Genomic DNA, 15,284 nt, shown 5'->3' with positions numbered 1-15,284 from the left:
CCCCAAAAGAGTGGATGGACCTCATTGGACCAGCACTCCACCTAGAAATCATCTTATATCAGTCTCTAAAAAGGACCTGAGCAGATGCTGCTCCAGCATCCTCTGTATGATCCCTTATGTGGAAGTTATTTTGTGTTTATAATGCAATAGAGGAAGGAGAAATTGATGAAGAAGAAACCGCCATCCTGCAAATAGCAGACACACTTCAAATATACCTTTGAAAGTTACTGGTCCAAACAACACATTTTTTTTTCATATTTTACACACACACACACACACACACACACACACACACACACACACACACACACACACACACTCCCAGTTACTTGGAGGACACTGGAATTAGTTAACTAGTCTATATTGGTCTATATGGTAAGCACTATAATAGCTACTTAGGCTTTAAAGTTCTCTGTCCATTGTTCCAACTTACAAAGAGACACACCTTTTTCACAGAGCAGGGTGGGTTCTACCATTGTTTTGCACATAAAAGAAAGCACCAAGAATCCTTATTCTTATATTCTGTAACAACCTATCCCTGTCTCCATTTTAAATAGAAAGGAGACAGAAATTGACGAAAGTTCCAAGATTTCCCATGCCTCCAAAACCATGGGGAGAATGAATGCTTCTTAGGAAGTTATTTTAAAGCTTTCTAACTTCTCCTGGGAACCTTACAGGATGAGAAATAGATTCAGTGGGATCCCAGGAAAGCCCTTGCCAGTAGCACTCAGGATCATCAGGAATCTTTAGATGAAAAAAAGTGTTTAGTACCCTGGTTAGAGGAAAGAATGCTTCGTTAACATTTCTGGCACTTGCACCGTGCATAACCTTAGCTTTGGTTAAAAAAAAAATTATGTATGTATGTATGTATCTATCTATCTATCCATTTGTCACTTATGTCTATTTTTTTATTTACAAGCTTGTTCCTCCATCACCTTTACATTTACAATGACCCAAATACGCAATGTTTAATGCTCTCCCCCTCTATCCAAAAGAGAAAGATATTGGGGAGGGGAAAAAGGAGGGAAGTAGAGAGAGGGAGAAGGAAAGGAGAAGGAGAAAGACAGAGAGAGCAAGAGAAAGAAATGATTCAGGAGGCAGATTTACAACTTGCAGCCCGTTATCTAGACAAACACAAACTCTCCAGGGAGCCATTGTGAGCTTGTCCCTTTTCAGTGTTTGTTCTAATGGATGGAGGTTGCCCAAATCTAAGCTTTCTATACACAGTGAGCCTGTTGGTAGCAGGTCCCTACTTAGCACCCACTGAGAGGTGGAAGTCTTGTTTGTATGCATACTTCACAGAACAAAGGTTCCTAGATAAAAATTCACCTAGATTAAAAAAAAGTACCAAATCTACTGCTTTCATCAGAAAAATACTTTTTTTCTCTTTTCTCTTCTTTCTCCCCTTTCTTTCCAGTCCCTTCTCCTCTTTTCACTTTCCTTTCCTTTTCCCCTTCCTTCCCTGCCTCTCCAAGAGTGATAGCAAAATAGACTAAATATCTCAAGTCACTCTAATTCTCCCATAAACCACATTGGAGACTTATGTTTTTTGTTTTGTTTTAGAAAGTGGCCTTGGTCCTTTATCCATAACAACAGGCTAAAGATGGTTTAGAGAACTAAACTTATTTTCTTAAGCACAGGTTTACCACTGCATCCCAACTGAGAAAGTGGGAATAGCTGAATAGCAGGCAGGCATTGGTTTTCAGCTCTCCTTGGTGGCTGTGAGAACCGTGAGTCGTGTGAACACTTGGCGTGAGCTCCAAGGGCCCATGACATTTCCCAATAAAAGCTATGGTGTGACCACACTGAAGTCTGGCACTCTCTTTTTCTGGCACCTTCAAATCTCCAGAACTCATTCCTTACCTCTTTCTTCTTGGCCCAAACAAAGGAGGATTAAGCACTGGGGTGTCTTGAGAGGATAAGAGAGAGCAGACACCAGGGGGAAGGCTCCATAAACAAAAGAAATATTTTTAGAACTCATAGAAGAGGCTAAGTCTTGCTCATCTTGCTGGATTAAAGTGTACAGCCTAAAGCAATACTCACTGGCCTTTACCTAGAGACAAAATATATGTGTTCTTAGTGTAGAGCCAGGCCATGATTCCAAGGAAGGCTCTACATTTAGGGGGTATAGACCCACATCTCAATCATCCCTGTAGTTAAGATTTCTCAATGCGCGATCAGTCTGTAGTGTGACCTTTTTATTTTTATGGTGTTTAAAGGAGAGGAGGCAAAACTTATTTAAAGATATCAATCAGTACAGGTTAACGGAAGCTTTGATAAAAGTTTTTTCTGGATCTTTTCATTGATATTCAGTTGGACACTGGAATGGTTCTGAGGAGGTGGGAATTAAATTTTACAGGTTGGATAATTGAGAAGCCCACCTTAACACCCTTGCTAGCCCTGTACTGTTCAGTTCTCTTCTCAGGTAGGCTTACTTTTCAGCTCTCTTGATGGTTTCTCCAGAGAATGCATAAGCTGATGTAGTGCTCACTGCAACAAGCACAACACTGAGAAATGAAAAAAATGAACCAGAATTAGACTGCCAAGCGCAGGCAGGTGAATGGATTTCCCTTCGCACGAATGAACTTGTGTGTGTATTTATTTAGGAGCCAAGCGAATGGAGTCAGGAAAAATAGTGTTCTCAGTCCTGGGTGTATAAATAAAACTTTCATTTTCTTAAGAGTGAAATATTTACCTCTTTAAAAAAAAAAAGTGACCTAATTTTTACTTATATCCCATAATTACCACCAGACTCTATAGACATACCATTTGTCTATGCTGCTCAGTCAACCTTGAAGTTGGATAATTTAGGAGGTTCTTTTGGAAGGCTTTTAATTTTTTTTCCTACTTATGGCACATTCTCTCCCTTCCCAAATACAAATTCAAGGACCCAGGTGCCACACACAAGGGTACAACTTTGCAGACGAACCAGTGTGCTCTCTTTCTAACTTATGACCTTAATTCACGGGGATGCTTATTAATCATAGGAACTTCATAATATTTTATGGTAATAAAATGCTTCTCAGTATGAAGAGAAAAATCAAGAGACTGCTTCCCTTTTCACAAAAATACTCAACTTCACTGCAATATATATATACGTATATATAAATATTTCATAAGCATTATGAGTTAACCAAGAGACCAGAGCTGGACCAGAGCTGTTAATGAGAAAACCACAACCTGAGTCCTCTGAAGTCCATTGTGTGCTCCTCAGGCATATAATTATTTAGGTGTGAAATGGTCTTCCCACTCCTCTGCCACTTTTGAGGTCCTAATGACTCCATACCAATGATTAAGGATGCACAAACAATACTTCAGCGCAATCTCTCAATAGCATTGCTTCACAGCGTGTTTGACGGACTTCAGGATGTGTCTTTAGAAACAGCTCCTCACTCAGTTCCATTGTTTTGTTTTTCTTTCACGTTTCTTCGGGGTAAGGAGAAAATAACATGATTTACTTGAGATCAAAGGCAAATAGGAATTCATCTCCAGGAGAGGATCGTATAAACGAGCACAGCATATGATTATTTAAGAAGAAAATTGCTGCCAGCATCTAAGACCCAAAGTGTTAAGAATGCAAACTTTAAAGAGAACCAGAACACCATTCTATCAGAAAGAGCGAACAGCATGTGCCCACATGATGGGTAACCATGAGTGCCAATAGGGATAGATTCATAGTCCAAGAAAGCAGAAACATGTTTGAAATCCTAATTACTTCAGTAAATCTTTTCTTACATAAGCAAAACACCTAACAAATAAAATTGTCTCACACAGATGAACTAAAGTGTTAATCTGCTGCATCCTTGGCCTCAGGCATTTCAATAACCTCTCAATCTCCTTGAAGGCTGGACCACTCTCTTGATGTAATACTCCAGTGTGGAGAACAACTAGCTTTTTCTGTAAGGAGCATGGTGGTTAATTATGTTTACTCTGTGGGCCCTTCACTCCACAGCCCCCCAACTGTGGCTCTGTCACAGGAAAGCCCTCTTAGACAATATAGAAAAACAAATGACTGGGGCTTTGTTTGCTTATAGATGCTGGAATTTGCCATCCACATGAATTCTGTATCTTCTTTTGCTCTCAAACAATACTTCTTGCCTAATCTAGCAGTGGCCCTCACATCTAACGATGGGGCCAGAATCACACCCTTGAAAGAGCTTTTCTGTCCATGTCCCTCCTACCAGGCTCACGGGACATTCTAATATCTCTTCCTGCTTCCCATACTCTTCTCAAGCATAATTATGCAATAGTCTCCTTATGTAATGATTTCGTGTCAGGAGCAAACATTTTATCTACTGAAGGTCAAGGAATTAACAAAGACCATTTCAACAACTCTGCTCTTGATTTTCTTTTTCTTTTTTTTTTTTGGCATTTTAAACTTTGTATTTTTTCTCCTCCTCATCATATATAATCCATCTGTGCTTTAGACTCTTTAATACTTGGCTTATGCCATACCTACAACACATTACCTAAGTCAATTGTTCTAAGAATTTTCCCCTTTTCTCCCAGCATTTTCTTGAGGCGTTCTTACTGTCTAGAAGACAGGTAACAATTATACCCAGTGGGGATTAGAATTCCCACTGTTCCCCATTATCCCACTCAAATAACATAATATGTCTAATTAAAAGATAGCAGAGAAAGAGAATGGGGACTTACCAGTTGAGTAATAAAAGACAGTGAGCTCTTGTACTTAGTTCTTTTCTTTTCTCTTCTCATTATTTTGGATTTATTAAATTGATCACTACTTGACAAACAGAGTTAACTGGTTTGTTTTTACTGTAAATAAACGTGCTACTCAATGAACAGATATAGAATATCGACCTATCACGATATGCTGTACAATGACAGTACAACAAGGTACCATGCTGTTTTATCAGTGTGGTCTGAATTGTCCAAGCCTAGAGAACAATGCCAGTCTAACAAGCAGTACGAGTTCATCAAATGGCAAACCAACTGGGAAGGGATTCAGGAAACCAATAGACACCTCATAAACTGTCTGTTCTCTGAAGACTACAACAGGAACATTATGCTCTCCAGGTAGAGCACACCAACCAGGTCAATATGGACACTGCCTTTGTGTGGATCCATAGTCAGTCCGGTAAAACACCAGTTTGCTATAGAACACTTAGGAGACAAGCTTTTCCCAGAAGTCATGTCATTTAGTTTTCAAACATACTATTGCCACAGAGTATCACAATCTTATCACTGTGGTAAGACTGAACTAGGTAATTCTTGATTGTGGACTGTTCTGCCCATTAGAGAATGTTTAGGCCTCTCTACCCACTGAACATAAGTGTACCAGAAATGACCCTAGATAGTGCTTAAGGCAAGGCAGTAGTGGTTTTAATCGGGAGGTAGGGGATGGGGGCAGAAATCACTTCCAATTCACCCTACAGGTAATGGCTATTTCACAGTTTTACCCTTCAGAGCAAATACTTGGCAGGATGAAGGGATGGAGGAGAGGCAGAATTTAGATATAGTATCATGTCCATTTCTGAACATCATGTTCCAGAGCTCAGACTTATGAACTCCAAGATCATAGCCTGTGGTTATATACTTGCATTCATAGAATTTGAGAATTGGAAACGGTTTTAAGAGATTAGCTAGCTTCAAACAATTATGTAATCCACCAAATATTTGAACTCCTCCAAACTCAGTGTATGACAGATGTTCATTTGTGAGCAGGATGCAGCAGTTGATTAGAGAGAGGTGATCAGACCTCTCCATTGTGAAGTATCTGGAGCAGTTTCACGTCATTGGCTGTAGGAACAATGTGGGGTTAGCAGAACATCACTCAAAAAAAAAATCAGGTTCATAACGACTTAAACAAATACCCTCGGTGTGTGCTGCAGTCTCTTAGCTGGTAGCCTGACCCCGGGGCAAGTGAGGGCTATGTGATATTAGTGCTAGCTGCCACCACGGTATTTTTTAAAAATTATTTTTAGGAGAAACATTCCTAACAAATATTCTGTTGCTTGGCCAGGATCCCTTGTTTCATTTACACAGCATTTCTCCCTCCCAGGAAGACATCCTGTATTCATTTGCCCAAGATGGTCCACTTCAGTAAACGTAAACTGAACGAAAACCATCCAGGAAACAAATCACCCAGCAGTTCTCTTATCCATTTTTCATAAACATCAGAGCGCTCTCTCTCTCTCCTCCCCAACAAAAGCCAGAATGGAAGATGCAGAAAGCAAATGCTTCTTTTGTCCGTCATGAGGGACAATAACTCTGAGAGGCGTTTCCAAGAGTTTCTATCTCCAGGTTTACTGTGCTATGACTGTAGTTAGAGTATGCTCCCACTTCTCCTTCCCTGCTCTCCAGGAATGGGGTTCAGGGACGGGGAGGTGGCTCATGAAATAGTATGGCCAAGTGTTATACTTCCTTTAGCACCACCCATTCTGCTCTCTCATACTTAGTAGTGTCTCTAGAGCAGAGCATCCTTTCTACAATCTCAGCATCGCAAAAACTTTGTCCTAGCAGGGAGCCTGCAAACAGCCAGCTGGAGAAAGGACAAATGTCACCAGAGAAAGCCCTTTTGGCCACACATACAAAGCTCCAATCCCTTAGCCAGCTTATCAGCAGTAAAGCGATAGACATCCTCCTATCCTTTGTTTCCTGTGTCAATTGGTTTTTTGAACCCAGGAAGGAAAGAAAGGGTGTTATGAGCCCCTGCAGACCATCAAAAGCCCCAATGTGGTTAGAATGGTTTGCATCCTCATGGGAGAACACTGCTCATTCACACCTCCCTCTAGAATGAAATGAGTAAAGCCCTGTTAACCCCAAATCTCCATGTAAGAATTCTTACATAGCTTGGTCTTACAAATGAGAAGAAAGTTAAGCTGAATACATGAATAACTGCTAATTGATTACCTAATAACTACCAAGGAAAGCAACTTTTTACTTTCCAGAGGAAGTTTAGTTTTGGGTTTTAATACTAACTTGGTTAGCTTGAATTAGTCACTTTGCTTTTAAATTACTCTAATCCCCACCTGGGTGAGAACAAGATAGACAATTTTTAGGTTTGGTTTGGTGTTGTCAATGAGAAAAAAAGAACCGGATATATGATAACCTAGGTTAGCCTCTAGGTACTAATGCATTTATTAATGCTACATATTACAAAGAGAATGAGAGACATCATTACCTATAGAGATCCTTAAAGATTTTAATTTAATGGAATGATAGGACCAGAAAGCAATTAGAATATAATTGTGTATATGTAAATATGCTTAGGGGAGCTTTGATGGAGTTTAAGGTTGTTACATTCACCCAGAAATTTGGCCTACATTATTAATTTGCACTATTATGAAAAAGGGTTTGTTAATCAAAGATAAACTATCCCGATGATTTTGAATTAGTGAATTCAAATTATGGTGGGATAATGAGATTGGGCTGTGCACATATATAATTCTCTACTAAGCACAGAGCTTTCTGGCTGGCCACATAGGAGGTCTCCTTAGTGAAAGATTTATTTTTAATTTTCAACCGCCTCTCAGCATTACCCTTCATGAAAATTAAAATAAGGAGATAGAGTTTTGTCCTATTTGGGAAACCTCCCAGCAGGATTGCTCACCATGGCAGAGGAAGGGGGAAAAAATCCTCATTGTTTGAGAGAAATTACCTGCCCATTTTTCTGCTTGATCTAAAAGAATTACAAGTATCTTTTAACTAAGATTTTCAACCCCTTCCCCTAACTCTAGTGAGGTTTAGGAAGGATTCTTTGCCTTCATTTTGCTCTTTGGACCTTTTGGCCTGTGAAGCGTTGACATAAACTCTTGGCTTGAATCCTTACATATGCAAAGAATCACGGAAGTCTCTGGAAATTCTATGGAAGCCAAAGCCTTCTCAGCACATCTCCCAGGGGCTTAGCTCTGCCAAAGAGAATGACTTCAGACTTTACCTTGGATAGCTGTGGCCTCAAAAGATCTGCTCCTATTTTTAACTCAGGTAGGAGCACAATGTTTTGTTATGTCTGGGGATAATGGAGAAGGTATAATAAGGGAGCTGAATGTAAGAATATCGACAGGTTTGCATAGACCAGATGCTCCTGGGACTCAGAGTTTTGAACTACATGGACTCCATCTCCCTCAGAGACAAAAGGGGTCCCAAGGCTCATTGTCAAAATCTGTGAGACATGTCCATTGCACTGTTGCATAAGTGAACTAATAAACATTTGGCAGACAGAGTGCATAGGATGTTAACAAAACTCCTAAATTATTCTAGTCTTTGTAGAAAAATGAAGCTAATGATGACAGTGTCCTCAACCTAAAAAATGCAAGATTAAAAAAACAAAAGCCTAAGGCTCAGAGTGGTGGCTCATACTTGTAATTCCAGAGATAGAGATCAAAATGATCTCCAGCTGATACCAGCTTAGGCCTCAACTGAACTGAAGAGAGACTCAGTCTCCATTATGTGCTGGGCCTAGTGGTACAAGCCTGTCACCACAGCTGTGTGGGAGGTCTAAATAGGAAGACTGAGGTCCAGGCCAGCTACGGCAAAAATGGAAGACGTCACTTGAAAAATAACAAAAGCAAAGAGGGCTGGCTAGGACTATAGTTCTAGTAATAGAGCGCATGCCTCGCAAGTGGTAAGCCCTGTAAAAATCTGAGCACCACCAAAAATAGAAAAAGAAAAAAGAAAAAAAAGACCAAAGACAAAAAAAGCATAACCCAATGATCTATTCACACTGCATATGTAAAAAAGCAAGTCCATGCTTGGGTGGCTGAAGATGTACTCTGGTAGGATTTTAGCATCCATTGAGAATCCTTCCCGAATTCTTATTTTTCATATATTCTAGGGAATGTAAAGGGAAATAGAAAAAAAAATAATGGCTTTAGGTTGGGACTCTGAAATTCTTTTACAATAGGATTAATTAGTAGAGACCCTTTACATTAAATATGGTGTGACTTCCATAAGCATTCACTTAGAGAATAGTACAACAGTAGGCAAGAGCACTATGGACAATCTATAATCCTTGTCACTGAGGTTTTCCTAGGGGTCTCACAAGAGGGTAGGCCAGAGTCCTTTTGAAACTCTTCATCTCTCCATCGTGAGGAATGACAGGTAGCCAGTGCCAGAACACATGAAAATGTGGTCACTATTCCCAGGAAGGAAATATAAACAAGTGAGTTAGGAGCCAGAGCTTAGAAATCTGGAGTTTTGAAAATACTTTTTAGTCAAGATTTTGAGACACTTCTCCATTGGACTTCACAGAATTTTTTTTTCCTTTGTTGGTTGTGAGACTTGAACTCTGGGCCTGGGTGCTGTCTCTGAGCCTTTTTACTCAAGGCTAGCCCTCTACCACTTTGAGACACAGAGCCACTTCTGGTTTTCTGGTGGTTAATTGAAAATAAAAGTCTCATGGACTTCCCTGCCCACGCTGGCTTCGAACTGTGATCCTCAGATCTCAGCCTCCCGCTACCATTACAGGCATGAACCACCAATGCCTGGCTCACACAATGTTTGTTCTAGTCATCTGTACTACAAACAGGGAACGGGGTGGACTAGCACCTTCTATCCCCCATGCCATCTGGACCTGACCTGACCAGGCAAGTGACTAAAACCAGTGTGTAATAAGAGAGAATTTTCTTAACCACACAAATAAAAACTTAAGTGGTGATTTTCTAAAACAAGTCTTGGTTAAGGAGCTAAACTATATCCGCTAATGTTCATCAGACAATGCAGCAAATATCATGATAGCACTGTATAGAGGCTAAACAAAAAAAATCAATTTTCGGATCCTACATTATCTGTAACCACTCTGATGTCCAGCCGTGGATTTTCTGATGAAAGTGGGAAGCAGCTACGAAGTCTCGCAGGAGCAAATCCATTCACTAGAGTGTCGCCTCTCTGTCTACCCAACACTGACTTCTCCTCCATCTTCTCTCTACCAGCTGGGATGGGACACACTACAGAGGTGTATCCCCAAAATACACTATTGACCAAATGAATTAATGTCCTAAGTATCTTCTGTATCTTGACACAGCTTTCAGGTTTTCAACTGGTTCCATTTCAATCTGAGGATGATCACCTGTGCACATTCAGATGAGACAATGGAAAGGGTTTGATTCTCACCTGCTTGGTTAGTGGTCACAGTGACAGAAACTGACTGGTCGGGGCTAGGGTTGTACTTGGACACTCCGTTCACTGCCCAGATCTCAAAGGTGTAATTGGTGTGTGCCAGGAGATCAGTGATGGAGACTCGGGTAGTCTTGAGGCCATTCTGCTGGGGAGTATAGTGTACCCCACTTCCACAAGGCCGGCACTTGCTGGGGTCACCGGCTCCACATTTCTTGCAGACCACGTTGTAGGAAATGTCCTGCCGCCCACCCGTGTTCTGAGGACTGCTCCACTCCAAGTTTACCGATGTCTCGTTGACATTGGAAATCAAGTTGAGGGGGGCAGATGGTGGGCCTGGAAAAGAAAAGCATATCATCACACTAAGAGCTGAGGTTGTGTTTGCTGTTTCTCAGAGTGTATAGTTTCCTCTGCAGCTCTAGGGGAGGAAAATGGGCTCATTTGGCAAAGAAAGCCAAAGGCAAATAAATAAAGCAGGCAAATGATCTTCTAAAAGTACAATATAAGAGAGAAGGCTGTGTATGTCAGTGTCATTCCGATTCTGGTGCAAACAAACATGTCATCAACTGCCACACAGAGAAACGAAGCAAGTCTACAACAATGGGCGCCAAGCCCAGGCTTTTTCTTTTACTTGGCAGGGGAATGGCATAACTTATCTAGTCTCCATCTTATCTTCTGAAAAACGGGTATGCAAGTGGGATTCCAGTTCCCAGGGGCTGTTGCAAGAACTCTGGTAAATTAATAGTTTGAAATCTCTTCTAAAGACAAATTATGATTCCTAAGTATACCATGTCATCCATCACCAATTAAATGAACAGAACTGGATGGCTTTGCCTCCGCAGTCCAACACACACTTGAGGGTTAAGTCATTTATAGGCAATTAGTAGGAACTGGTTTAACATGGTTTCAGAGATGTTGAAGATATAGCTGCTGAGAGATTTTAGAGTGGGGCTGGAACTATTCCTGGCTACTAGACACTGTTTCCCACCCTTTGACTGATCAGGGCTACAGCACCAGGCTGATCACATGCATGCTCATTCCTACCGATAAAGAGTTTCTGACACGAGGATGGTGTTGGTGAACGAGATAGAATAACTGGTCACTAATGACACCGTGGTTTGGTTCAACACAATAATAAAAGACCCTGAGTGTGCCAAGAAGCCGTCACCTAACTGATAGCAAGTGGAAGATCCGAGCTAGGAGGAGAATAAAGAGTTTTCTTTCTTGAAATCAGTTTCAAAGGTTTTAAAGATGCCTGTCACCCTCTGATGAGAAATAATTTATTGAATGTCAGAGTTGGAAAGTTCTTGCTTTCCCATTTCTTGATCACTGTAGTTGTACTACATGGAATGAACCTACATTTCAAGGGCATTCTACATGTTTTTCAGGGAAAGGAGGTGAACTTGATGCTTTTACCTTGTCAATCACAATGAACCATAGGGTCCAAAGTAGTCAGCGAGAGAGAACTGAAGCAGGTAACGAAGGAATAAAGAGTCATATTCAATATTTATCACCCAGCTTGAGTTGATAAATGGGACCAATGGATTGTGGTGGTGACATTTCACATGAGAAATCTACTCCCTCTCCTCATACAGCTTAGCTGAAATTTAATTTTAATGAGGTTAAGCGGGCTTTTCCATGCTTCTCCGGGGACTAATTACCTTCTCTTAGCATTAGATCTGGGGCCTGTGGCTATGTCGGCCTATAACTCAAGAATCTGAAGATTGAGGTTCAAAGCCAGCCAGAGGAGGAAAGTTAGTGAGTTTCTTGTCTCCTTACATCAAAAAGCTGGAAGTAGAGCTGTGGTACGACTGGTATAATGCTAACCTTGAACAAAGAGTTGGGAGATAACACCTAGGTCCTGAGTTCAAGTCCCAGTATACCTGCACAAAACAAAGGGGGGAAAACAAGAAAGAAAAGAAAGGAAGAGAGAAGGGAAATGAAGGAAAGGGAAAGGGAGGGAAGGCAAGGGACAAAAGATTGGCTTCCTAATCCTCCAATCCTAAGAAAAAAATCTTTTAAGAAAAATTAACAGACCTATTATATAAAATGTGTTAAAAGTAAGCCTTCTTTGCAAAAGTTCTCAGGAAGTAGGTATCGATTTCATTCTTGTTTAGATTTCAAAATTGAATTTATGGCCTTTAGCATACTGACTGTAATATAATACAGATAAATAAATGATTTCTAAATAAATGAATGGAATTGATTTAAAAATCTCAGACTCTAAGAGCCAGATAGGATATTAAAGATCATTTGGTCAAATATCCTCATTTTAAACATGAGGAAATATGAGACTGAGAAGTGGATCAGATAATAGCAAAAGTTCATGCAATCTAATTTGCAACAATATTTGACTAAAATTCAAAAGTATGCTATCCTCTTCTGGGATAATTTCCAGCCCAGCATGTGTTTCCCAGTAAAGGTATGCTGACAATATAATTACAAGTTTTGCCTAAAGCCTAAGAAGGAAAAAGACTGCCGAGCCCTCAAACCCGTTCAAATTCTGCAATGCTTGCTTGCTACTACAGTGAAATCCATCACCAGCCTGTGGCTGAAGCTGGCTAGGGTTTGGTTTATAAAGTGGGTCATCTAGTGGTTCTTATTTTGCTGTGACTTCCAGGGTTAAGAGTGACTCTGAAACCCATTAGCCTCTTTGCCAAGGATCCTGGTCCACTTTCACATGGGAAAATGTGACACAATGAATCAAGTACAGCAGAAGCAAAAAGTCAGTAATTAGTATGTAGGACGGGGCATGGTATGGACTAAACGGGGAGAAATGGAGCAGAAAACTAAATGGTCACAGGACTCAGAGACATAACATGCGACGTGGAAAACCAAACACAAAGATGCTGCAGGATTTCAAAATGGGAATGGGTGCTAATTTGAAAAATAAGAGCTAGCCTGGAACAACGGAATGATTCTTAATGGAGGCCTTAGGGAAGGTACTCAAGAGACCATAGAGAACAAGGCAAATTCAAGTTCAAGACTGCCTCCATGAAGGCCTTGGAGAGAATTGCTCTGCATATGTTTTGTGTTCGGCTCTCTGGGAACTCGAGGATGATAGAACACAGTAGCAGAAATTGGACTGTGGCAGAGTTACATAATAAAAGGGAAAATAGAATATCCAACCAGTATAATGATAAAGTTGGCCTGCAAAGACCAGGGAAAAGACACACGCCTTATACACTAGAGTCATAATGGTGGTGGTGTTGTGTCTGTGGGATTGTGGTTTCATTTTCATAACTCCTGCCAATTAAAAGGACGATAAACATGCAACAAGTGTGTTTCTCATTTACAGTGAGAAGTCATTGCTTCCTCAGGAAAGAACAGAATTTCTTCTGGAGATGATGAGAAAAAATTATATATAGACTCAGATACGACAAAAAGCTAATCTTGGGTCCACGGTTATAGCAAAGTCTCATTACACAATTTCTTGCAGTGATGGCTAAAAAAGAAAGTAGGCATTCAGAGTAACATGAATCCTCATTCAATAAACCGGAGGCTTCTAGAAGGACAAGGCCTGACTCTCAGAACATTCTCCCTTCCGTTTAGGTGAGGTTTGTATCTGGCTATTGAGAAGCAATTAAATTTCTGACACAGTGATTGCTTTTCTCATCAGAAATATGCCCACCTGCAAGTCAGTCTCCAATTACAAGTACAGTGAGGTCTTCTGTATCCCAGGGCTCCCCTTCCACAAATTTAACCAACCGATGGAAAATATTCAAGGAAAAAAAAAAGGGTTTGCACTAAGTGTGTATAAGCTTTATTTATTTATTTTTGGTCATTTTTCCCTAAACAGCACAGTATAACTATTTATATAGCACCAACATTGTGTTAGGTATTCTAAATAACTGAAAGATGATTGAAAGTATGTTGGAGGATGGGTATAGATTATACATAAATACTATGTCATTTTAGGTAAGGCATAGCAGCACCTCTGAGTTTTATAGCCTTGGCAGTTCTAGAATCAATCCTACGTGAACACTAAGGGACTGATATGGACTTTGGGGTACAGATTCTTTTTCTTTGCTGACAAAAGTTGCAAGGTAGGAAAGTGTTTAAAGCAGACAGGGCAAATTTATTCAAAAGCTAAAGGAAAGCAGGGAAATCAAAATAGTGAAACAGACTCTCCATGGAAAAGAGAATTTGGTTTGTGTAGTACAGGGCTACTTCCAAGTCTCCTCTCCTGGGCTTTGCACTGATCGTTGGATGGTTTGGCTACATCTGCCCTCACTCTTCTCATTGGTTGAGGGGCAATCCCAGGTATTAGGGAAGAAGAATAAGAAGGGAAATGATGGTGTACATGTTATCTGTCAGGTGTTATTGGTTGCCATTTTTCTTCCCCCACTCACCCCCCCCCCCCCGTTTTGCCAGTCATGGGGCTTGATTGCAGGGCATGGGCACTGTCCCTGAGCTCAAGGCTCAAGGCTGGCACTGTACCACTTGAGCCACAGCACCACTTCCAGCTTTTTCTGTGTATGTGGTACTGAGGAATTGAACCCAGGGCTTCATGCATGCGAGGCAAGCACTCTACCACTAAGCCATATTCCTAGCTTGCCATTTTATGAAGTTTCTCTTTCTCATAGTTTTAAAGTGACTCTGGGGTTGGGCGCTGTGGCTCACACCTGAGTAGCAGTCCTTGCTACTCAGGAGGTTGAGACCTTAGGCTCCTGGTTTGAAGCAGTCTGGGTAGACCAATCTGAGGGACTTAAGCAGCAAAAATCCAGGAGTGGACACATGGTTCAAGTAGTAGAGGGTGAGCTTTGAGCAAAAACATCTCAAGCAGGAGCATGAGGCCATGACTAAGCTCCAGTGCAGGCACATGTGTCTGTAATAAAGTTAAGTTAAGCATATATACAATAAAATAGCATTAAACTAAAACTACTCTTGTTGGGAAGGATTGTGGGGTCATTTTTTTTGGGGGGGGTCCGGTCATGGGGCCTGAACTCTGGGCCTGGGCGCTGTCCCTCAGCTCTTCAGCTCAAGGCTAGCGCTCTACCACTTGAGCCACCTTCCCAGCCCCAGGGCGGGGTGAGGGGGGGGTGTCATTCATTTATTCAACAATTATTCTACTAGGTCTCTAGGCTTGTCCCTTGCTGTATTGTATGTAGGAGAGAGAAATAATTACTCTGATTCATTCTGATGCTTTCCTGGAAACTTATAAGAAGGAGGAAAAAAAATATAGGAGGAAAGGAAGAGACTAAAGA

The 15,284-nt window shown here is 40.9% G+C and overlaps 1 protein-coding gene across 1 annotated transcript in view; it reads right to left on the bottom strand.

The window, feature by feature from the left end:
• The window catches only part of Epha4 (EPH receptor A4), a 142,804-nt gene that overhangs the window by 50,369 nt on the left and 77,151 nt on the right, over positions 1-15,284 (bottom strand). The window contains exon 5 of the mRNA XM_042679274.1: positions 10,075-10,413. Within this exon, the coding sequence (XP_042535208.1) occupies positions 10,075-10,413 (339 nt within the window). The remainder of the gene's footprint in view (positions 1-10,074; positions 10,414-15,284) is intronic.

Source organism: Dipodomys spectabilis, unplaced genomic scaffold (genome assembly GCF_019054845.1).
Source record: "Dipodomys spectabilis isolate Male_0828 unplaced genomic scaffold, ASM1905484v1 ptg000051l, whole genome shotgun sequence".
NCBI classification, from domain to species: domain Eukaryota; kingdom Metazoa; phylum Chordata; class Mammalia; order Rodentia; family Heteromyidae; genus Dipodomys; species Dipodomys spectabilis.
The sequence above is the reverse complement of the archived record's forward strand: the minus strand, read 5'-3'. Positions and strand labels throughout refer to the sequence as shown.